General features: G+C 45.0%; 1 protein-coding gene across 13 annotated transcripts in view; it reads left to right on the forward strand.

The window, feature by feature from the left end:
* The window catches only part of LOC101336507 (protocadherin gamma-C4), a 171,868-nt gene that overhangs the window by 46,906 nt on the left and 100,383 nt on the right, over positions 1 to 24,579 (forward strand). Inside the window, exons 1-2 of one of the 13 annotated variants that reach the window (XM_073802622.1) lie at positions 9,639 to 14,503; positions 15,143 to 16,608. The exons of 6 other annotated variants lie outside the window; for them this stretch is intronic. In XM_073802622.1, coding sequence (XP_073658723.1) covers positions 12,098 to 14,503; positions 15,143 to 15,166 — 2,430 coding nt within the window. In that variant the 5' untranslated portion in view covers positions 9,639 to 12,097 and the 3' untranslated portion in view covers positions 15,167 to 16,608. 6 more of the 13 variants (XM_033853320.2, XM_033853311.2, XM_073802617.1 and 3 more) reach the window with 6 other exon arrangements.

Consider the following 24,579-nt stretch of genomic DNA (forward strand, 5'->3'; position numbering starts at 1 on the left):
AGATTGTGAATAAGTGGATAATCGCATTTTTATACCTTCTACTTATGTTCCACATGGTGTTCTTAATTCATGTATTTTATAAATGAGAGTGAATTGTTAAGTCTTTCTCATTGCATGAGGTTCTTAAGAAAGTACACTTCTGTTTTCTCAGGACTCTCTTTAGATCAGATCTATAAAAGGCTCTTGAAAATTTTTTCTGTGCCTTGCTTCTGCTTCCATGTAACTCCCCCTGGTGACCTTGAAAACCTCCATGGCTTTTGACCTATTTAAACCACAATTGTCTGTTAAAGTCAGGTCCTGGTAGAAGGTTAGATGGATGCCTAAAGAATGAAATGTGTGTGTGTCAGGCTTCACTGAGATCTTTATCAATGACAGGCATGGAGTCTAATACTACACTAAAGGTCATTGTCCAAAACCAATAAAATGCGACATCAAATAAAATACCATTCAAGTGTCATAAGTAACATTTGTGAAATAGGCCATTGCATGTTTTTACCCCAAATTCTAATGTGCTGTGTTAGTGATGCAGTCATTCAAAGTGTGTATGTGGGCTCTATAAGTGGGAGATTTGGGATGCTGGCTTTATGAAACAACCATCTCATACACTCAAGTCCTAGACCAGTAGTGAATTTTACTTATTGGGTCTGCTGAAAAATTCAGTTAGAAGTAATCTAGTCTGCAATTAACTACTTCTATACTTGTTATACAACATTTTAGTATAACTCAGTACATCAGTTGATTAGTATCAGGAAGTAGTTGATGACAAGGTAATCTTGTTTACTGGGACCTTTTGAGTATTAGGTAAGAGCACATTTTTTCTAGCATAATGTTGTGTTATGTGGTGTTTTGCATATAAAGGTCTGTGCAGTCCTGTGGGAGTATATTTCATACATTCTGAAGTGTTCAGATGTACAATCACTTGGGGGAGAGGATAATGTTACTGACACTCTATGAGGCAGAAATGTGGCTATCAGGTATTTTGAAAAAGAACCCCCCCAACCAAATTTATTAGATGATTAAAAATATTTTTAAACAAAGGGGAGAAATCGTCACTAAATTCAGTGAGCTATTGCAAATAAACTTTCTAGGGACTATTTCCTTCAACCGTCATTACGGGATGTGATAAGTACAGAAGTGGGAACAAGTGCCTCAGTACATAGACCATGCTTAGTGAGTTTGTGTTGCAAAGCAAAATATATTATTCCCCTGTAGTTTTGGAGATTTATGTTGCATTTTGTACCCAGGAAAATAATCGTGCAATGGGAAGGAGAGGGATAGGCTCTTTTCTAAAAGGCTGCATCATTTCTTTAAGTGAGATATTGGAAGTTAAAATCAAGAAATGTTACTATAAAGAAATCACTGAAACTATTTTGGAAGAAGAGAGGTAAGTATAAATTGTGCACTTTTAGGGCTTGCTTGGTGGCACAGTGGTTGAGAGTCCGCCTGCCGATGCAGGGGACACGGGTTCGTGCCGCCGAGCGGCTGGGCCCGTGAGACATGGCCGCTGAGCCTGCGCGTCCGGAGCCTGTGCTCAAAAAAAAATTGTACCCTTTTAAAAGACAATTTCAGCATTACTGTTGCTCTCTGGAAAAATTGAATTAGGTACCACAACAGTAAGGGAAAAGGCTACGAGGAAAAAAAAGATAAAACCTTATCCAGTATATTGCTAATTAATAAGTATTCACAATTACTATGCTCTGAGATCGTTTAGGCCAAGTCTGTGTTACAGTTATCCTTCTATTACTAGTGCGGATTTGAAAGTCGGGGAATAATTATGTCAGTATATAGATGTTTATATATCAAACCTACCTGATTTACCTAAAAACCTGGAAAGTTGGGATAATGACGTTTCTAATAGTACAAATTAAACGTTATTAAATATACGGACATCTAAAAAAGGTTTTTCAGCTGGGCACAACGGTTATAATTACTTTAGCTGTTTAAACTTAAGCAGCGGGGGCTGCAGTTTCCTAGTGCGGACTCTGGGCGCCGCTGTTGGCCAAAGTGGAGAGCTTGGTGCTGGCGACCTCCTCGCGCAGACGCAGCGCACTTTCCCATCTCAGACTCGCTAGCCTTTCCACCGCTTCCTCCTCTGGAGAAGAAGAAACCCTGCCTGACCCCCCACGCCGGAATAAAGCTGTTCGGAGCTCCGGACAACTGCGGCACAGAGATTGTTTGTAATCCGGCGTCTCCAAGCCGGTGAGCAAGCTGAGGGGAGCAAGAGGGATGGGGAGCGGAGCTGGGGAGAGGGGCTGGGCTGAGAGGCGGCCAGTGCTCTTTCCGTTCCTGCTGTCTTTGTTCTGCCTGGCGCTCTCTGAGCAGATCCGCTACAGGATTCCCGAGGAGATGCCAGAGGGCTCGGTGGTGGGGAACCTCGCCAAGGACCTGAGACTCAGTGTCCACGAGTTACCGACTCGAAAACTGCGGGTCAGTTCGGAGAAGCCTTACTTCACTGTGAGCTCAGAGAGCGGGGAGTTACTTGTTAGCAGCAGGCTAGACCGGGAGCAGATATGCGGGAAGAAGCCGGCTTGTGCTCTAGAATTTGAGGCTGTTGCTGAAAATCCATTGAACTTTTATCACGTGAGTGTGGAGATCGAGGATGTTAATGACCACACACCAAAATTCATGCAAAATTCCTTTGAGCTACAAATAAGTGAGTCCACAAAGCCTGGGGCACGATTTATTTTAGGATCTGCCCATGATGCAGATATTGGTACCAACTCACTACAGAATTACCAGCTCAGTCCTGATGATCATTTCTCACTTGTGATTAAAGAGAAATTAGATGGCAGTAAATACCCTGAGCTGGTACTGAAGACACCTTTAGACAGGGAAGAGCAGACGTCCTACCACTTGACATTGATGGCCTTGGATTTCGGGGATCCACCCCTAAGCAGTACTGCACAGATACAAGTCCTAGTGACTGATGCCAACGATAACCCTCCAGTATTCAGCCAAGAACTATACAGGGTGGAGCTTCCAGAAAACGTGCTCCCAGGCACCACTGTGCTTCGAGTTATGGCCACTGACCAAGATGAGGGTGTCAATGCCGAGATCACCTTCTCTTTCACTGAAGCAGGCCAGATTACCCAGTTTGACCTGAATTCTAATACTGGGGAAATTACTCTTCTAAATGCGTTAGATTTTGAGGAAGTCAAAGAATATTCCATAGTTTTGGAAGCAAAGGATGGTGGAGGAATGATTGCCCAGTGTACCGTGGAGATAGAAGTCCTAGACATAAATGACAATGTCCCAGAAGTGATATTCCAGTCTCTACCAGATCTTATTATGGAGGACACCAAGCTGGGAACACACATTGCTTTGCTCAAAATCCGTGACAAGGATTCCGGACACAATGGAGAAGTTATTTGTAAATTAGAAGGTGATGTTCCATTTAAAATACTCAATACTTCAAGAAACACGTATAAGTTAGTGACAGATGGAGTTCTAGACCGCGAGCAGACCCCTGAGTATAACATCACCATCACAGCCACTGACAGAGGCAAGCCACCCCTCTCCTCCAGCTCAAGCATCACCCTGCACATCGGTGATGTAAACGACAACATGCCAGTTTTCGAACGGGCTTCCTACGTGGTCCACGTAGCAGAGAACAGCCCTCCTGGCACCTCCATCACTCAAGTCCGCGCGCTGGATCCTGACCTGGGGCTCAATGGCCACGTCTCCTATTCCATCGTGGCCAGCGACCTGGAGCCGCGCGCGCTGTCGTCCTACGTGTCCGTGAGCGCACAGAGCGGCGTGGTGTTCGCGCAGCGCGCCTTCGACCACGAGCAGCTGCGCGCCTTCGAGCTGACGCTGCAGGCCCGCGACCACGGCTCGCCCGCACTCAGCGCCAACGTGAGCCTGCGCGTGCTGGTGGGCGACCGCAACGACAACGCGCCCAGGGTGCTGTACCCGGCGCTGGGGCCCGACGGCTCGGCGCTCTTCGACACGGTGCCGCGCGCCGCGCAGCCCGGCTACCTGGTCACCAAGGTGGTGGCGGTGGACGCCGACTCTGGACACAACGCCTGGCTGTCCTACCACGTGCTGCAGGCCAGCGAGCCCGGACTTTTCAGCGTAGGGCTGCGCACGGGCGAGGTGCGCACGGCGCGGGCCCTGGGCGACAGGGACGCGGCCCGCCAGCGCCTGCTGGTTGCTGTGCGTGATGGGGGACAGCCGCCCCTCTCGGCCACCGCCACGCTGCTCCTGGTTTTCGCGGACAGCCTGCAGGAGGCGCTGCCGGACCTCAGTGACCACTCTGAGCCCACTGACCCCCAAGCTGAGCTGCAGTTTTACTTGGTGGTGGCCTTGGCCTTGATCTCCGTGCTCTTCCTCCTGGCAGTGATTCTGGCGGTCGCCCTACACCTTCGACGCTCCTCCAGCCCCGCTGCCTGGGGCTGCTTTCAGCCTGGTGTCTGTGTCAAGTCTGGCCCCGTGGTTCCCCCCAACTACAGTGAAGGAACTTTACCTTATTCCTACAATCTGTGCGTTGCCCATACTGGAAAGACAGAGTTTAATTTTCTAAAATGTAATGAGCAGTTGAGTTCAGGACAAGACATACTTTGCGGTGATTCATCTGGGGCCTTATTTCCACTTTGTAATTCCAGTGAGTCAACCTCCCATCAGGTGAGTTTCCTGTAAGTATAACCTGCTTCTTATGGTCTAGACAGTTCTCCATATTCACAAGCAAATACAGGCGTATCTCTGTTTTATTTCGTTTTGCTTTATTGCGCTTCGCAGATACTGAGTCTTTGTCTTTTCATTGTTGTTGTTGTTGTTTTGCACGTTGAAGGTTTGTGGCAAGCCTGGGTCAAGCAACTCTATTGACACCATTTGTCCAACAGCATTTGCTTACTTCATGTCTTTGTGTCACAGTTTGTGTCACAGTATTTTAAATCTTAAAATATTTCAAACTTTATCATTATAGTTGTCATGGCGATCTATGATCAGTGATCTTTGATATTACTATTGCAAAAAGATTATGTTTGGCTCATTGAAGGCTCCAATGATGGTTAGCATTTTTAAGCAATAAAGTATTTTAAATTAAGGCATGTACATTTTTTTAGATATAATGCTATTGCACACTTAAAACATAACTTTTATATGCACTGGGAAACCAAAAAATTTCTGTGACCTGCTTTATTGTGCTATTCCCTTTATTGTAGTGGTCTGGAACCAAACTCAAGATATTACCAATGTGTGCCTATATACAATTTTTCGATCCAAACATTGTCTTAAGAGTGTAGTAGCCAGTCTAAAAGCTGTCATACCATTCTTCAAGGGAGGTTGAATTCGGAGCAATTATGTGTCTTTCAGTGGTGTCTTACCAGGCTCAGATTTACAAAGCAGTCAAGTTGTGGTTTTATCTACAAGGGAAACATTAGGCAATGTTATAGGGTCTCCCATAAAACTACTGAGATTTTTCCCTAAATTTTTCTTCCACAGCTTAATATATTGTGATTTTTTTCAGCTTGGATATACTGTAAATGTAAATGTAGGCAGTCATATAAATAAACCTTTAAAGAAAAAATATAATCTAAAATTAGGTAGTTTTCTTAATTGATTTAACTATAATGGTTTCCATATTAATCTAATATTGTTTCCTATATTTACTTCTCTTTTGTTTCAAAAACTCCTAGAATAACGTCTCTTAACCTGTATTTTTATGTAGATGGGCCTACTGTAATTGTATTCATTGTGCTCTGTGTGTGTGTGTGTGTGTGTGTAAAATCATTTTATTTATCAGTAGATTCATTATGTTCACCAGAAGATAAAAGCATGTTCTCCTTACTTGCAGCATAGGTTTTTCAGGATTAATCTGTATTGATGCTCATTCTATAGGCTTCCTCTATCAAAGAAAACACAATGTTTTGGCCTCTGTTATTCCTGTCACACACACTTCTCCTATGTAATTTTTGAAATATCTTTTTTTTTGTAGCCCTAAACTAATATAGCTAGAGGTCTTCTAGTCATTCTACTATCTCTAGGAGAAAAATAGCATGTTGAATTCTTCAAATTTTAGACAAGACTGACAGTCTTATGTGCATACAAGTACATACACAAGATGATAATACATTGTATCGGGCCTTTGCTAGATTTCCCTTAGCAACTGCTTCAGTTAATGGCCACTGTACAAACTGCTGAAGAAAAGAGACATTTATTCTTGCACTGGCACTTTTTGACTCGTTAGTGATAATTTTGTGGTTCTTTTGATCAAAGTGCTAGTTAAGGTAAAATTACCTTTAGATTATATGTATACCTTTAAAAGTTAACTAAGTCGGCTTTAAAATGTAATCATCTCTCACTGGCAGAAGAATAGGACGGAAACTTGCTTTTCATTGTATATTCATTTGTATCTTTCAAGTATTTTCTATTCAAATAGAAAATATATAAAATTTAAATAATCTCTGATAAAACTTCAAAGTAAAAGCACATATCCTAGTAAAACATCACAAAATTAATTTGAAAACATTATTATTAATGTGTAATTAAAATGCCATTTTAAAAAGAATATTAAAAGGCAACAACTCTACAGGAAGCTTACTATAAATATTAATTGTTTTAAACCAAATAAAACAACTTCTGGGTCAGTCATCTCCAATAGGTGTATTTTAGTCTAAAAATGAATTAATTTCCAGTGATAACTATAGTTCTTATTTGATAATAGATATTGAAGATATTAACAGTAAAGCTTAGAGCATAATAAGAAATAAAATTTTATTTTTAACAGAGTAAATATATTCCAGAAATTTGAGTAATTTAATATGACACTAACCCCAAAATCTGATCATTTAATAATACTTTGTAAGACTTTAACCATACTTCATCCCACACTTCTTGGCAATTACTTTTAAAATATGAATTCAGAGATAAATTATTCCAAACTATAAAAAGCAAGTAGTAACTTTTTCCTAAGTAATCTAGCATTCAATATTACAAATCTGAGTGCAGTAACTGCCTAGGACTCTAAGCGCCGCTGTTCACCTACTTGGAGATAAATGCAACCAAAAACCGTCCGGATACTCTGGGCTCCCACCTCACAAAGACCCGCAGATCTCACAAACCAACTGCAGGACTGCAGCAAAATTCCGCCCCTAAATTTGGGAAACTCCAGCTTTCCATAAGATGATCTGCAAAGCAGCAACAAGGTAAAGAAGACATATATGCCCAGTGAAGATTCTGAGTGGATTCCTTAGTGAAAGAACAATGGCCACTCCAAAGAATTACCGAGGACGCGGCGATCTGGTACTGCTGTGCGCGCTCCTGGGCACGCTAGGGGAGATCGGGAGAGGACAGATCCACTACTCCGTGCCTGAAGAGAGCGACAAAGGATACTTCGTGGGGAACATCTCCAAGGACCTGGGGCTGGAGTCACAAGAGCTGGCGCAGCACGGAGTCCACATCGTCTCCAGAGGTAGGAGGCAGCTCTTTGCTTTGAACCCGGGAAGCGGCAGCTTAGTCACCGCGGGCAGGATAGACCGGGAGGAGCTCTGCGCTCAGAGCGCGCGGTGTCTTGTAAATATTAACATCCTGGTTGAGGATAAAGGGAAACTTTGGGGAATAGAAATAGAAATCACTGATATCAACGATAATAATCCGAAGTTCCAGGTCGACAATGTGGAAGTAAAAATTAACGAAATTGCTTTGCCCGGAACACGTTATCCACTCCCAGGGGCTGTTGACCCCGATGTGGGCTTGAATTCCCTGCAGAGCTATCAGCTCAGCCCCAATCACCACTTCTCCCTGGACGTGCAAACTAGAGACGACGGAACTATAAGCCCAGAGCTGGTGCTGGAGAGCGCCCTGGACCGCGAGGAGGAGGCTGCTCACCGTCTGGTCCTCGTCGCCTCCGATGGAGGCGAACCGCGTCGCTCCAGCACAGTGCACATCCGAGTGACAGTGTTGGATACAAACGACAATGCCCCGGTTTTTGCTCAACCGATTTACCGAGTGAAAGTCCCAGAGAACGTGCCCCCGGGCACCCGGCTGCTTACTGTAAGCGCTAGCGACCCGGATGAGGGAACCAACGGAGAAGTGGCTTATAAATTCTGGAAAATTAGTGAAAAACAATCTCCGTTATTCCAGCTTAATGAAAATACTGGCGAAATATCAACAGCAAAGAGTTTAGATTATGAAGAATGTGCATTTTATGACATGGAAATACAGGCTGAAGATGTGGGGGCACTTCTGGGACGGACCAAAGTGCTCATTTCAGTGGAAGATGTCAACGATAACAGACCCGAAGTGACCATTACATCTTTGTTTAGCCCAGTCTTGGAAAATACTCTTCCTGGGACAGTAATTGCCTTCTTGAATGTGCATGACCGAGACTCTGGGAAGAATGGTCAAGTTGTCTGTTACACACGTGATAACTTACCTTTTCAATTAGAAAAATCAATAGATAATTATTATAGATTGGTGATATGGGAATATTTGGACCGAGAAAAGATCTCTATGTATAATATAACAGTGGTGGCCTCAGATCTAGGAACCCCACCTCTATCTACTGAAATTCATATTGCCGTGCACGTGGCAGACACCAACGACAATCCACCCATTTTCCCTCATGCCTCCTACTCAGCCGATATCCCGGAGAACAACCCCAGAGGCGCCTCCATCTTCTCTGTGACGGCCCATGACCCTGACAGTGGCAACAATGCCCAGGTCACTTACTCTCTGACCAAACACACCATCATGGCGACGCCTCTCTCGTCTTATGTCTCCATCAACTCTGACACTGGCGTCCTATATGCGCTGCGCTCCTTTGACTATGAGCAGATCCAAGACTTGCAGCTACTGGTGACAGCCAGTGACAGTGGGGACCCTCCACTCAGCAGCAACGTATCACTGAGCCTGTTCATCCTGGACCAGAACGACAATGTGCCAGAGATCCTGTACCCCATGCTTCCCACCGACGGTTCCACGGGTGTAGAGCTGGCACCCCGCTCTGCAGAGCCCGGCTACCTGGTGACCAAGGTGGTGGCTGTGGACAGAGACTCAGGTCAGAACGCCTGGCTGTCCTACCGCCTGCTCAAGGCCAGCGATCCAGGTCTCTTCACGGTGGGGCTGCACACGGGTGAGGTGCGCACAGCGAGGGCCCTGCTGGACAGAGACGCACTCAAGCAGAGCCTGGTGGTGGCGGTCCAGGACCATGGCCAGCCCCCTCTCTCTGCCACCGTCACACTCACCGTGGCAGTGGCCAGCAGCATCCCAGAAGTCCTTGCCGACCTGGGTAGTATCAGGACCCCCACCAGCTCTGATGATTCAGACCTCACACTGTACTTGGTGGTGGCAGTGGCCGTTGTTTCCTGCATCTTCCTCGCCTTTGTCATTGTGCTGCTGGCTCTCAGACTGTGGCGGTGGCACAAGTCGAGTCTTCTCCAGGCTTCGGGCGTCGGGTTGGCAGGCCTGCCAGCCTCAGGCTTTGTGGGCATGGAGGGAGTACAGGCTTTCCTGAAGACCTATTCCCATGAGGTCTCCCTTACCTCTGATTCGCGGGGAAGTCACGTGATCTTCCCGCATCCCAACTATGCGGACACGCTCATCAGCCAGGAGAGCTGTGAGAAAAAGGATTCCTTGTTAACATCCAGAGATTTTCATGAATGTAGGGATGAAGCTGCTTCTGTTCAGGTGAGTTCAGTTCTTTGTTTACGTTTATTTCTTAGAGGAATTATATTTTTTATACATTTAAGTTGTGTTTTGAAACATGCATTGTGAAGAAAGTTTAAAAATAATTTTTGAGGTGTACCACAAAGTTTTGGGTTTGTGTTAGTGATACCATAAAATTGAGTTCTAATCAACATAATTGTTTTATCTGCTTTCCAAAGGCTTAGACAAGATTGTTTAAATATGAACTCTTGACCTCTTAAAGCCTTCCATATTTTACCACAATTATCACTTATTCACTTAAGAAATAGTTACCCAATCACATATGGTCAGTTCGTTTTATATATAGGAATATATGTGTGTGTGTGTATATACACACATATATATGTATACATATAAATTAAAACTTACAAAACATTACTGAGGCTTCTAAACCCTTGTATTAGCTTAGTAAAAGTAAAATACATCTCAGAATTTTTAGGATTCTTAGGATTGCAAAGAATCCTAAGAATTCTTCGCTAAAACTAAAACTAGGCTCTTGAAATTTTCTTCACTTTAAACCTCTTTTCTGAGCCCTGCATCTGGATCACTACCGTTCAAAGCTTTAATACTTCTTATATTTCAAAACAAACATATTTTAAAGGGTGGTGGTAGATGAGACTGGTCCCTAACACACACACCACTGTTTTTGTGTGTCAGTGGTCACCCAGGACTCATACCAATGGAGACATAGAATCTGAAGCCTAAAATGGTCATTGCCCCCTGCCCCCATCAAATTTGCAATAACATGTCATTTTAAATTGTTGAAAATGACTTTTGTAAAATACAGAAGAACGTGTTTCATTAGAATTCCAATGAGCTGTTTTGATTGTACAGCCATGTGAAATGTGTTGTGTTCTCATGGTTCGAGTTCGAGAGTGTTGGTTTTAAGAACAGAAGTTACATGTACACAAATTCTAAACAAACCAATCAAAAATGATTCAATTAAAAATGATTAAAATTCAATTAAAAATGATTCCGTCTGGACTATATGACTTCCATATCCCTTGTTATAGCATTTAAATAAAACCTCTGATTTTTCATCAGATGAGAGTGGAAATCACAATGAATTATTCGTTAGTAATTAAAAGGACATTTCCCAGGGATTGTGCTATGTTCCTTCCAATTTTGCGTATACAATGGGTAGGAGTTAACTTCATATTTTCTGTAGTGTTTGGGTGTACAGTCACTTGAGGAGACAACTATTTTGTTGACACTTTGCAAATTTAAAAAGTGTGTGGAAAGTTGCCCCAATACTCTTGCTCAAAGCATTCACTAATTGCAAATTTTTTTTAAACAAATGGAGTAAAATAATTAGAACAGGTGTCACTACATTCAGTGAATTTATGTAAATACATTTACCATGAGCTCAATTCTTCCAATTCTGAAGCCATTACTTTAGCATAACAGAAGTACATAGATAAGGAGCTAATGCATTCTATTAGAATATCCCTTTGTGACTTTGTATTGAAGGATAGACTAACATTTCAATACATTTTAAGGATGAATTTATATGTGATATTGGGTATGACATAAGCCAGTTAATTTTGAGATATGAAGTAGGAGGTACAGTTAATAATATCTTGGCTACATCATAGGGACAGTTTTTTTTAATGAATAATTCTTGAGATAGAAGAGTAAAAAGAAATTATTTTGTAAAGAGAGTGTTGAGATGATCAGAAGGAGATGTTTGAGGATTGGTACAAAATTACACAATTTTACAAAATAGTTTTCAACAGTATTGATTTCTCTAATATATGTGATATGAAATAGCATTGAGTATGTAGAAATGTTGGGGATAAACATAGGAATCAGTGAAAGAAGCTTAAAAATTTTTTATATATCATAGCTAATAAACAGAAGCGATTCGTGAAATTAGCAGACAATAAACTTTCTGAGGGCAAGACCTGTGTTTTATTCTTTGTTATATGGCCACTGACAAGGACAGTACTTAGCACAAAGCAAAAGTTCAATGTATGTTTGTAGAATGGTGAAATAAATGGACCAATATATGTAAGTTTGTATACAGGCCCAACATGATATTTCTAATAATTTGGAAACAAGAGAAAAGATACCTTAAGGAAGTCTTGATAATTTAAGGTATTAAATATATTAACATAAAAATATGGCATATTAAATTAGGCACACGGTTATAATTATTTTAGCTGTTTAAACTTAAGCAGCGGGGGCTGCAGTTTCCTAGTGCGGACTCTGGGCGCCGCTGTTGGCCAAAGTGGAGAGCTTGGTGCTGGCGACCTCCTCGCGCAGACGCAGCGCACTTTCCCATCTCAGACTCGCTAGCCTTTCTACCGCTTCCTCCTCTGGAGAAGAAGAAACCCTGCCTGACCCCCCACGCCGGAATAAAGCTGTTCGGAGCTCCGGACAACTGCGGCACAGAGATTGTTTGTAATCCGGCGTCTCCAAGCCGGTGAGCAAGCTGAGGGGAGCAAGAGGGATGGGGAGCGGAGCTGGGGAGAGGGGCTGGGCTGAGAGGCGGCCAGTGCTCTTTCCGTTCCTGCTGTCTTTGTTCTGCCTGGCGCTCTCTGAGCAGATCCGCTACAGGATTCCCGAGGAGATGCCAGAGGGCTCGGTGGTGGGGAACCTCGCCAAGGACCTGAGACTCAGTGTCCACGAGTTACCGACTCGAAAACTGCGGGTCAGTTCGGAGAAGCCTTACTTCACTGTGAGCTCAGAGAGCGGGGAGTTACTTGTTAGCAGCAGGCTAGACCGGGAGCAGATATGCGGGAAGAAGCCGGCTTGTGCTCTAGAATTTGAGGCTGTTGCTGAAAATCCATTGAACTTTTATCACGTGAGTGTGGAGATCGAGGATGTTAATGACCACACACCAAAATTCATGCAAAATTCCTTTGAGCTACAAATAAGTGAGTCTACGCTGCCAGGCACGCGATTTATATTAGAAGTCGCGGAAGATGCAGATATTGGCTTGAATTCTCTGCAGACTTATAAACTCTCTCTTAGCCCTAGTTTCTCGTTGATAAATAAGGAGAAACAAGATGGTAGTAAATACCCGGAACTGGTATTGGAGAAACCCTTAGATCGGGAACAACAGGGTTATCATCGTTTAGTCTTGACGGCCTCAGACCGTGGAGATCCACCCCTAAGTGGCACTACTGAGCTCCGGATCCAGGTCACTGATGCCAATGATAACCCCCCGGTATTTAGCCAGGACGTATATCGAGTCAGCATTGGAGAAAACGTGCCCCCAGGCACTACTGTGTTGCAGGTGTCAGCCACCGACCAGGACGAGGGCGTCAACTCAGAAATCACTTATTCCTTCTACAGGACCGGGCAAGTCTTCGGTCTGAATTCAAAGAATGGGGAAATTACAACTCTAAACACACTGGATTTTGAAGAAATCAAGGAATATTCTATCGTGGTGGAAGGGAGGGATGGCGGAGGACTGGTTGCACAATGTACAGTTGAAATTAACATTCAAGATGAAAATGACAATAGGCCAGATGTTACGTTTCATTCCCTAGTCGAAATGATTCTGGAAAACGCAGTCCCGGGAACGCTAATTGCTTTGATCAAAATACATGACAGAGATTCCGGGGAGAATGGGGAGGTTAATTGCCGACTAGAGGGTGAAGTACCTTTTCAGATAATCTCTTCGTCCAAAAATTCATACAAGTTGGTAACAGACGGGACCCTGGACCGAGAACAGACACCGGAGTACAATGTCACCATCACAGCCACCGACAAGGGCAAGCCGCCCCTTTCCACCAGCACAAGTGTCACCTTGCATATTACTGACGTCAACGACAACGCTCCTGTTTTCCACCAGACCTCCTACGTGGTCCACGTGGCCGAGAACAACCCGCCTGGAGCCTCCATCGCCCAAGTTAGCGCTTCAGATCCAGACTTGGGGCCCAACAGCCACATCTCCTACTCCATCGTGGCCAGCGACTTGGAGCCGCGCGCGCTGTCGTCCTACGTGTCCGTGAGCGCACAGAGCGGCGTGGTGTTCGCGCAGCGCGCCTTCGACCACGAGCAGCTGCGCGCCTTCGAGCTGACGCTGCAGGCCCGCGACCACGGCTCGCCCGCGCTCAGCGCCAACGTGAGCCTGCGCGTGCTGGTGGGCGACCGCAACGACAACGCGCCCAGGGTGCTGTACCCGGCGCTGGGGCCCGACGGCTCGGCGCTCTTCGACATGGTGCCGCGCGCCGCGCAGCCCGGCTACCTGGTCACCAAGGTGGTGGCGGTGGACGCCGACTCTGGACACAACGCCTGGCTGTCCTACCACGTGCTGCAGGCCAGCGAGCCCGGACTTTTCAGCGTGGGGCTGCGCACGGGCGAGGTGCGCACTGCGCGGGCCCTGGGCGACAGGGACGCGGCCCGCCAGCGCCTGCTGGTTGCTGTGCGCGATGGGGGACAGCCGCCCCTCTCGGCCACCGCCACGCTGCTCCTGGTTTTCGCGGACAGCCTGCAGGAGGCGCTGCCGGACCTCAGTGACCACTCTGAGCCCACTGACCCCCAAGCTGAGCTGCAGTTTTACTTAGTGGTGGCCTTGGCCTTGATCTCCGTGCTCTTCCTCCTCGCGGTGATTCTGGCGGTCGCCCTACACCTTCGACACTCCTCCAGCCCCGCTGCCTGGGGCTGCTTTCAGCCTGGTGTCTGTGTCAAGTCTGGCCCCGTGGTTCCCCCCAACTACAGTGAAGGAACTTTACCTTATTCCTACAATCTGTGCGTTGCCCATACTGGAAAGACAGAGTTTAATTTTCTAAAATGTAATGAGCAGTTGAGTTCAGGACAAGACGTACTTTGTGGTGATTCATCTGGGGCCTTATTTCCACTTTGTAATTCCAGTGAGTCAACTTCCCATCCTGAAACTCTAACAGCGGTGAGTTCCATTTAAGTGTCTACTCCTTTTCATCATCTTCACCATTTTGTTTATTCATATGAAAATATATTTTTAATCTTGTAGTTGTGTTAGGAATATTATAGCTCATCAGAAAGCTGTATATCCAATCATCATGGGGAATGGTGATTTGGGTAAGCATGTGACATAAAATAGAGTTATGTTACTCAGTTCGGAGTTACAAAGAAGAGAGAGTATGCTCTTTGCTTCGCCGCAAAATTCGTTTGCTGATTTCTTATCTTTTTTCTAAGCTAATGAAATTTACCCATTGATTTTTCTCATTCTTTATTTAACATATTTTAATGTTTATTATATATAAGTAAACATCAGATTTAAAGTAGGCAATCAATTCATTCTTTAAAGCAAAAAGAGTACTACTAGGTATCTTCTTTCACTGATTTCATTGGTACAGTTTCCATCCCTTTCTTATATTTATTCCTCATGTCTAGTTCCTTAAGTCTACCTATTTATGAGTCTTTGAAGTCCTTAAAATTTTAAGAAAAATTACTGTGTGTTGTGTGTGTGTGTAGAGAACGACTCAGTGAATTCATCAGAAAGTCGAAGTCATTATCTAAGTTCCTTCAAGTTTTCTTGAATACGAAATTCTCTTCTTCTTTATAGTTAACAGAAGGAGATACTCGGTAAAAGAAAAGGAAATGTTGTTGCCTCCATAATGTGCTGTCATTCCCAACCTATATTTTTTGAAGAAGAAAGGGGGGAAGGTCACTGGATTTGTTTTATTACTTGGAGCCCTAAACATTAGTGACTGGAGGTTTTCTCATCCTTCTTCTAACTGTAGGAGGGAAGGAGAATTCTGAATTTTCCATTTTAAAGGCAAAACCTACTAATTTCAAGCACATACAAAGATGCCGTTACATAAGTATCAGTCTTTTTGCTAGGAACTGCTTCAGTAAATAGTTTCTCTACAAATTGCTGAAAGAAATTTCTTATTGTGGTACGTACTTTTTGTGGTAATAATTCATTCTACATCTTGTGTTCTTTTCCCCACATTATTACATAAGTTTAGATGACCCTTATAATATGAGGCTTATAATTAAATTAAAATTGCATAATTTCTTGATGGAAGAATTGAAATGGAAACTTACTTTTCAATGTATGTTCATCTGAATCTTCCAGATGCCATAGGCTGTGCATGCACTATGAATTCACACAGAAAACTAAATATTAAAAAAATTGTGATAGCATAAAAGTTTAACAATCATAACTATGTAAAATTTAAAAACCCAATCCATTTAAAGTTTAGCAATATTAGGTGATAAAATCTAGTACCACTGCCTAATTAAATTTTTGTGAAGAAAATCTTAAGGAGACCTTACTCCAGGAATTTCACTATGAAAATGAATTAGGCTTATAAAATAGCTTCAAGATGAATAATCCTTATATTCATTCAATATTATTATGTACTATACATATATAAGCATACATATAAAATTAAGAAAAATATGGATGTATTTCCAAAGAGGATTGCACATTCTAATTACTTCAGAAAATAATGACCTATAGAAAGTATTTGAAACATTATAAAAAAGGAAATTTGAATAATTTACATATCTAGAGAGAGAGAACAGAATTCTAGCAAAAATAAGAGTTAAGTTTGTTTGATATCAAAGTGACATTTAATAGAATTTCACTCCACTTCATTTCCAACTAAAATATCCACAAATGGTAACTGAATTTGAAATATGAACGCACTACACAATTAGAGAAATCTAAAATCATTATCGTTAGAGAGTAGTGTTTTCTTTTTCAGTCATCTATAACAGAAGTACTGCATATCTCAGTACTTTAGTGGGTGGGTGTAGTAACGGCTTAGGACTCTGAGCGCCGCTGTTCACCAACTCTAAGAAAAGCTCAGTCAGCGCTCCGTCTGGATATTAGGATCTGCAACTACACAAAGCCGCTCGGATCCCACAAACCGACTCCGGGGCTGCAACATAACTCAGCCTCTTAGCCTGAGGCACTACGGGTTTCTCCTGAGGGAAAAGATCACCATAATCTGCAGGAGGAAAACAGAACCTAAGGAATCAGCGTTCACAGAAATTATTCTGAAAAAAATCTTTAGTGAAGCAACAATGGCCGCTCCAACGAATCGCCTGCACCACAGAAGACTGGTCCTGTTGTGCCTTTTCCTGGGGAGGCTGTGGGAGACCGGGGCTAGCCAGATCCGCTACTCGGTACCTGAAGAGACAGAAGAAGGCTATATCGTGGGGAATATCTCCAAGGACCTGGGGCTGGAGCTCCGCGAGCTGGCGGAGCGGGGAGTCCGCATCGTCTCCAGAGGTAGGACGCAGCTCTTTGCTCTGAACCCGCGAAGCGGCAGCTTGGTCACCGCGGGCAGGATAGACCGGGAGGAGCTCTGCGCTCAGAGCGCGCGGTGTCTGGTGAACTTTAAAGTCCTGGTTGAAGACAGGGTGCAGCTTCACGGAATAGAAATAGAAGTAACTGATATCAACGATAATAATCCGAAATTCCAGGTCGAAAATCTGGAAGTAAAAATTAACGAAATTGCTTTGCCCGGAACACGTTATCCACTCCCAGGGGCTGTTGACCCCGATGTGGGCTTGAATTCCCTGCAGAGCTATCAGCTCAGCCCCAATCACCACTTCTCCCTGGACGTGCAAACTGGAGACGACGGAACTATAAGCCCAGAACTGGTGCTGGAGAGCGCCCTGGACCGCGAGGAGGAGGCTGCTCACCGTCTGGTCCTCGTCGCCTCCGATGGAGGCGAACCGCGTCGCTCCAGCACAGTGCACATCCGAGTGACAGTGTTGGATACAAACGACAATGCCCCGGTTTTTGCTCAACCGATTTACCGAGTGAAAGTCCCAGAGAACGTGCCCCCGGGCACCCGGCTGCTTACTGTAAGCGCTAGCGACCCGGATGAGGGAACCAACGGAGAAGTGGCTTATAAATTCTGGAAAATTAGTGAAAAACAATCTCCGTTATTCCAGCTTAATGAAAATACTGGCGAAATATCAACAGCAAAGAGTTTAGATTATGAAGAATGTGCATTTTATGACATGGAAATACAGGCTGAAGATGGTGGGGCATTGAAGGATCGGACCAAAGTGCTCATTTCAGTGGAAGATGTCAATGACAATAGACCCGAAGTGACCATTACATCTTTATTTAGTCCAGTGAGGGAAGATGCTCCCCAAGGAACAGTAATCGTTCTTTTCAATGCACATGACCGAGACTCTGGGAAGAATGGCCAAGTTGTTTGTTCCATCAAGGAGATTCTACCTTTTCAATTAGAAAAGTCAGTAGAAGATTATTATAGGTTGTTGACAGTCCGAAATCTTGACCGAGAAAAAACCTCTGAATATAACATCACAGTGACTGCAACAGACAGAGGAACACCATCCCTGTCCACGGAAATTCACATCACCCTACACGTGGTCGACGTCAACGACAATCCACCCTCCTTCTCTCAAACCTCCTATTCAGTCTATCTCCCTGAGAACAACCTTAGAGGCACCTCCATCTTCTCGGTGACAGCCCACGACCCCGACAGCAATGAGAACGCTCGGGTTGTTTACTCCTTAGCCGAAGACACCATCCAAGGGACACCTCTCTCCTCCTATGTCTCCATCAACTCCAACACTGGTGTGCTATACGCACTGCGCTCCTTCGACTACGAGCAATTTCGCGATCTTCAAATGCAGGTGAGGGCAAGCGACAGCGGGGACCCACCTCTCAGCAGCAACGTGTCACTGAGCTTGTTTGTGCTGGACCAGAACGACAATGTGCCAGAGATCCTGTACCCCATGCTTCCCACCGATGGCTCCACGGGTGTAGAGCTGGCACCCCGCTCTGCAGAGCCCGGCTACCTGGTGACCAAGGTGGTGGCTGTGGACAGAGACTCAGGCCAGAACGCCTGGCTGTCCTACCGCCTCCTCAAGGCCAGCGAGCCAGGGCTCTTCGCGGTGGGGCTGCACACGGGCGAGGTGCGCACAGCGAGGGCCCTGCTGGACAGAGACGCGCTCAAGCAGAGCCTGGTGGTGGCGGTCCAGGACCACGGCCAGCCCCCTCTCTCTGCCACCGTTTCCCTCACCGTGGCCGTGGCTGACAGCATCCCCGACGTCCTCGCTGAACTAGGCAGCCTTGAGTCTCCCGCCAGCCCTGACGACTCAGGCCTCACTCTCTACCTGGTGGTGGCGGTGGCCACGGTCTCCTGTGTCTTCCTCGCCTTTGTCATTGTGCTGCTGGCGCTCAGGCTGAGGCGCTGGCACACGTCGCGCCTGCTCAAGGCTTCAGGAGGCGGGTTAGCGGGTGTGCCTACGTCTCACTTTGTGGGCGTAGACGGGGTGCGAGCTTTCCTGCAGACCTATTCCCACGAGGTCTCGCTCACAGCGGACTCGAGGAGGAGTCACGTGATCTTCCCGCAGCCCAACTACGCGGACACGCTCATCAGCCAGGAGAGCTGTGAGAAAAGCGAGCCTTTGTGCGCTTCAGATGATTCCAGGTTTCCTATAGAAGACACCCCTTTGGTTCCAGTGAGTTCAATTTTTCCTTTACTTTTAAAAAAATTTGGTTTTCTATTTAAGTGTTTGCACTTTAGAATAAGTTGATATTAACATATTTCTCACCATACGTTTAAATTTTCACTGGGCCTAATTTTTGCTCTAACATATATAGGAGGCATTTATTGGTTACATCGTTGTTATAATTTTTGCTTTCTCATAATGATTAACCTAAGGTCAGTGGAAACCTTCCTCTTGGGACTGCTCTCATTATCAGGCATTGGGCATGGCTCTTTGGGTGAGGTTGCTTCAGTGGTTACCACGGTTCACTACTAATTCTTAGGACTGGTTTCCATTCCTGAAATTTGTTACTATTGTTATCTCCAATGGCCCCACTGTGAAATTCTTACTCTAAAAACATTTCTGCAGCCGATGCTATTTTTGTAAGGGTAAATAAATAAGAAATGCATTCTTCTTATAAAAACAACTGAAAGCCCAGACTCAGTACTTCTTTACTGTTTCTGTGACAGGACAACACCCCTTAGAGGTGACGTGTTTCCGTTCACATGTTTGTAGAGGTTGTTTGCATTTAAAGATCATTTCGGAGGATAATTCAAACTTCAAATATCATCCATTTCCAAATCCTAGAAAAGGATGCTTTATTCTTTTAATAGTGAAAAACTTTAACATCATTGATTCTCATCCTCAGAGCTGTTGATTTCCTAACACTATAATATCAGATTATTAATAATTTGAAACCTCCTATAGTTTATGCTTGCTGAAGAGGGGTTTCTTAGACTGGACCCTGTGAGAAGACAAAACATAGGAAATAAAAGTTATTCTTCAACTGTTTTTTATGGCTCAATCCTCCAACTTTTGAGGCTAGAAATAAATCTGGTTATGGGAGATGGTTTAGGAAAATATTCTCAGGAACTGCTATGGAGATTCTAAGAATATTTTACTGGCTTTTAGACATAAGGAAAAGAATAATGTATTATGTAATGTGATTTATTTTATTTTATTTTATTTTATTTTTTTTGCGGTACGTGGGCCTCTCACTGCTGTGGCCTCTCCCGTTGCGGAGCACAGGCTCCGGACGCGCAGGCTCAGTGGCCATGGCTCACAGGCCTAGCCGCTCCGCGGCATGTGGGATCTTCCCGGACCAGGGCACGAACCCGTGTCCCCTGCATCGGCAGGCGGACTCTCAACCTCTGCGCCACCAGGGAAGCCCTGTAATGTGATTTTAACACAATGTTATTTCAAGTAATAAATGGCATTGTAGGAGACTTTGAAAATAAGCTTTGAAATTGACTCAAAGTTCTATTCTGAACATGCTGAATATGAGGGCTAACATGTCTGGAAATCCATTATGACATACAGACATTATAATTATTTCAAATACTCTTTATTCCTAAGCTAGTAGGAAAAAAGTAAAGCATCCTTCAGGGTCATAATTTTAACCATGCAGTAGGGAAACTGTCACTTAAAGTTTCTGTCTTGGGGAGTAACCTTTAGTACTTAGTATACATAAATATTAAAATATGGTTAATTTGGAAAAATGTAATAACAGATATTGACGAAGGCTTGTATGTCATGGTAGGTAACTACTAGTCTCTTCCATAAAAATGTCACTTGCCTTTAAAAACAGAACACAAGGCTCTTTGGATCAATGACTGGGCAGACTGGAAAATGCTGTTCCAGTTTTCTTAAATGAGTCAGGACTTTTGCATCGGTAACAGATTATATAATATAATAGGCTTAAGGATAAAATTCTTCCTCATCTTCGTGTCTTGTCTTTAAAGAAGAGTTATTAAAATACCTTGGATTTGCTTCAATATAATAAGGGAATGAAATAAAGAGTAAACAAAGATGACCTTGTGTTGATCATAGTTGTAGTTGGGTGATGGGTATATGAAGGTTCAATAATAATGCTCCCTACTTTTGTATAAGTTTGAAATTTTACACAATAAATTTCTTGAAAAACTAAGTATGCAGACATCTGCCGTATACGCTGTTAAAACTGGAATTTGGGGCAATTACATAACTATACATATATATAATTACATAACTATATATATGTATATGTGTGTGTATATACATACACATTCCGGAGAGAAATTGTATTCAAGACGGAAATGTCAGACTGCGGTTTCACATGAGGCCTCAGGGCGCCGCTGTCGGCCAGTGCAGGGCAAGCGCTGACGCTCGGGATTCCTCAGCCTCCAGTCTGGGATTTCCTGCGCAGCCACCAACACAGAGAGAGGGAAACCTGCTCACGCACTCAGGCTCCTGGCCGGGCAGGCTCTGCCCAGCACAAACGGATTCCCGGCTCCGCCTGTCCTGGGCCGAAAGCTCTTCCAGTGACGCCGTGGATTGCATTTTCTTTGGCTTTCCGGAAAGACTGGGACCCAGCGAGAACTAGAGCGCGCAATGGGAGGGAGCTGCACGCAGAGACGTCCGGCCGGCCGGCGGCAGGTACTGTTTCCCTTCCTGCTGCCTTTGTTCTACCCCGCGCTCTGCGAGCAGATCCGCTACTCCATTCCCGAGGAGCTGGCCAAGGGCTCTGTGGTAGGGAATCTCGCCAAGGATCTAGGGCTCAGTGTCCTGGATGTGTCGGCTCGAAAGCTGCGAGTTAGCGCGGAGAAGCTGCTTTTCAACGTAGACGCGGAGAGTGGGGACTTACTTGTGAAGGACCGAATAGACCGTGAGCAGATATGTAAAGAGAGAAGAAGATGTGAATTGCAGTTGGAGGCCGTGGTGGAAAATCCTTTAAATATTTTTCATGTCATTGTGGTTGTTGAGGATATTAATGACCATGCTCCTCAATTCGATAAAAAGGAAATACATTTAGAAATTTTTGAATCTGTATCTTCAGGTACACGAATATCCCTTGACCCTGCCACTGACCCTGATATAAACACGAACTCAGTTAAAGATTATCAGCTAAGTCCTAACCCTTATTTCTCATTAATGGTTCGAGTTAATTCCGATGGTAGCAAGTACCCAGAGTTATCTTTGGAGAAACCCCTAGACCGGGAAAAGCAGCGGTCCCATAGCTTGATATTGACTGCCTTGGATGGAGGGGGCCCGCCACGAAGTGCCACCGCTCAGATAGAAATCTCTGTCAAGGACACCAATGATAACCCCCCGGTGTTCAGCAAAGACGAATATAGAATCAGCATTAGTGAAAATCTACCCCCTGGGTCCTCCGTGTTGCTGTTGACAGCCACTGACCAGGATGAGGGGGCCAATGCTGAAATACACTACTACTTCAGGAGCACTGCTCAGAGTACAAGGCACATGTTCTCACTGGATGAGAAAACAGGCATGATTAAGAATAACCAGTCACTGGATTTTGAGGATATAGAAAGATACACCATGGAAGTGGAAGCAAAGGACGGAGGTGGTCTCTCTACCCAATGTAAAGTAATCATAGATATCCTAGATGAAAACGACAACAGTCCAGAAATAATCATCACTTCTCTCTCTGATGAGATTTTGGAGGGTTCTCTTCCAGGAATGGTTGTTGCCCTCTTCAAAACACGGGACCGGGATTCCGGAGGAAATGGAGAAGTCACCTGTCATATAGGAAGAGATGTTCCTTTCAAGATTTATTCTTCTTCTAATAATTACTACAAGCTGGTGACAGATGGGGCCCTAGACCGAGAGCAGACTCTGGAATACAGCGTCACCATCACAGCCACTGACAGGGGAAAGCCCCCCCTCTCCAGCAGCACTACCATCACTCTGCACATCACGGACATCAACGACAACGCTCCGGTTTTCCACCAGACCTCCTACGTGGTCCACGTGGCAGAAAACAACCCGCCCGGCACCTCCATCGCCCAAGTCAGCGCCTCCGACCCCGACCTGGGGCCCAACGGCCACGTCTCCTATTCCATCCTGGCCAGCGACCTGGAGCCGCGCGCGCTGTCGTCCTACGTGTCCGTGAGCGCACAGAGCGGCGTGGTGTTCGCGCAGCGCGCCTTCGACCACGAGCAGCTGCGCGCCTTCGAGCTGACGCTGCAGGCCCGCGACCACGGCTCGCCCGCACTCAGCGCCAACGTGAGCCTGCGCGTGCTGGTGGGTGACCTCAACGACAACGCGCCCAGGGTGCTGTACCCGGCGCTGGGGCCCGACGGCTCGGCGCTCTTCGACACGGTGCCGCGCGCCGCGCAGCCCGGCTACCTGGTCACCAAGGTGGTGGCGGTGGACGCCGACTCTGGACACAACGCCTGGCTGTCCTACCACGTGCTGCAGGCCAGCGAGCCCGGACTCTTCAGCGTGGGGCTGCGCACGGGCGAGGTGCGCACGGCGCGGGCCCTGGGCGACAGGGACGCGGCCCGCCAGCGCCTGCTGGTTGCTGTGCGCGACGGGGGACAGCCGCCCCTCTCGGCCACCGCCACGCTGCTCCTGGTTTTCGCGGACAGCCTGCAGGAGGCGCTGCCGGACCTCAGTGACCACTCTGAGCCCACTGACCCCCAAGCTGAGCTGCAGTTTTACTTAGTGGTGGCCTTGGCCTTGATCTCCGTGCTCTTCCTCCTCGCGGTGATTCTGGCGGTCGCCCTACACCTTCGACACTCCTCCAGCCCCGCTGCCTGGGGCTGCTTTCAGCCTGGTGTCTGTGTCAAGTCTGGCCCCGTGGTTCCCCCCAACTACAGTGAAGGAACTTTACCTTATTCCTACAATCTGTGCGTTGCCCATACTGGAAAGACAGAGTTTAATTTCCTAAGATGTAGTGATCCTTTGCATTCCACTCAAGACATAGTTTGTGGTGATTCTCCTGGGGCCTTAATTCCACTTCAGAGTGGGAATGATTTGACTTCACATCCTGAGACCCAAACACCGGTGAGTTTCATTTTTTTTGTCTTCTGTAACATTCTACTAGTTTTTTCATATTTGGGGCATACTCTTTCACTCTTACATCTAGAATCATATTTAGAAAATACATAGCTAATCACTGTCTTGTCTTCTCAATGTTCAGTTTTTGCTGAGTACATTTTCAAGACTTTTGTGGTTCATAAATTGTTCTATAATTCAGAAAGAATGTCACTAAATTGGAGATATCTTGTCAAGGTTAGATTAGCAAAACAGAGGCTGTGGTCTTGGCTTCTTACCAAATAAATAAATAAATAAATTTAAATGAATAAATAATAACCTATTCAAATCTGCTGAGATTTAAGTTGAAATTTCCATACCCTATTTATGTCTGTTTTAAAGTTTAATAATATTAGCTACTCATTAAATATCCCAGCAGGTGCTCATTTCAAAGAAACATGTAGTGCAAATGATCTTGTATGTGCATTTGGGTATCTTCATTTATTTTAACAATTTTTAAAACTGTAAGCACTTGAGGGGGCATGGTGAGCGGATCCATGAATTCCTGAAATTGCATGTAAAGTTACAGATGTATGCATTTTTCTTGGTAGAGGAGTCAACACTTTGATTCCATTGCCAGGTTTCCTATGGGCCCAAAATCTTAATACTAACTACCCTAGAGGAATTTTTCTCTTCAAGTTTTGGTCCTTCTGGCTTTCCTTTTACTTTTCTTGGTGCTCAAATTGTACTCTTTCC

The sequence above is a fragment of the Tursiops truncatus genome, chromosome 3 (assembly GCF_011762595.2).
Source record: "Tursiops truncatus isolate mTurTru1 chromosome 3, mTurTru1.mat.Y, whole genome shotgun sequence".
NCBI classification, from domain to species: Eukaryota; Metazoa; Chordata; class Mammalia; order Artiodactyla; family Delphinidae; genus Tursiops; species Tursiops truncatus.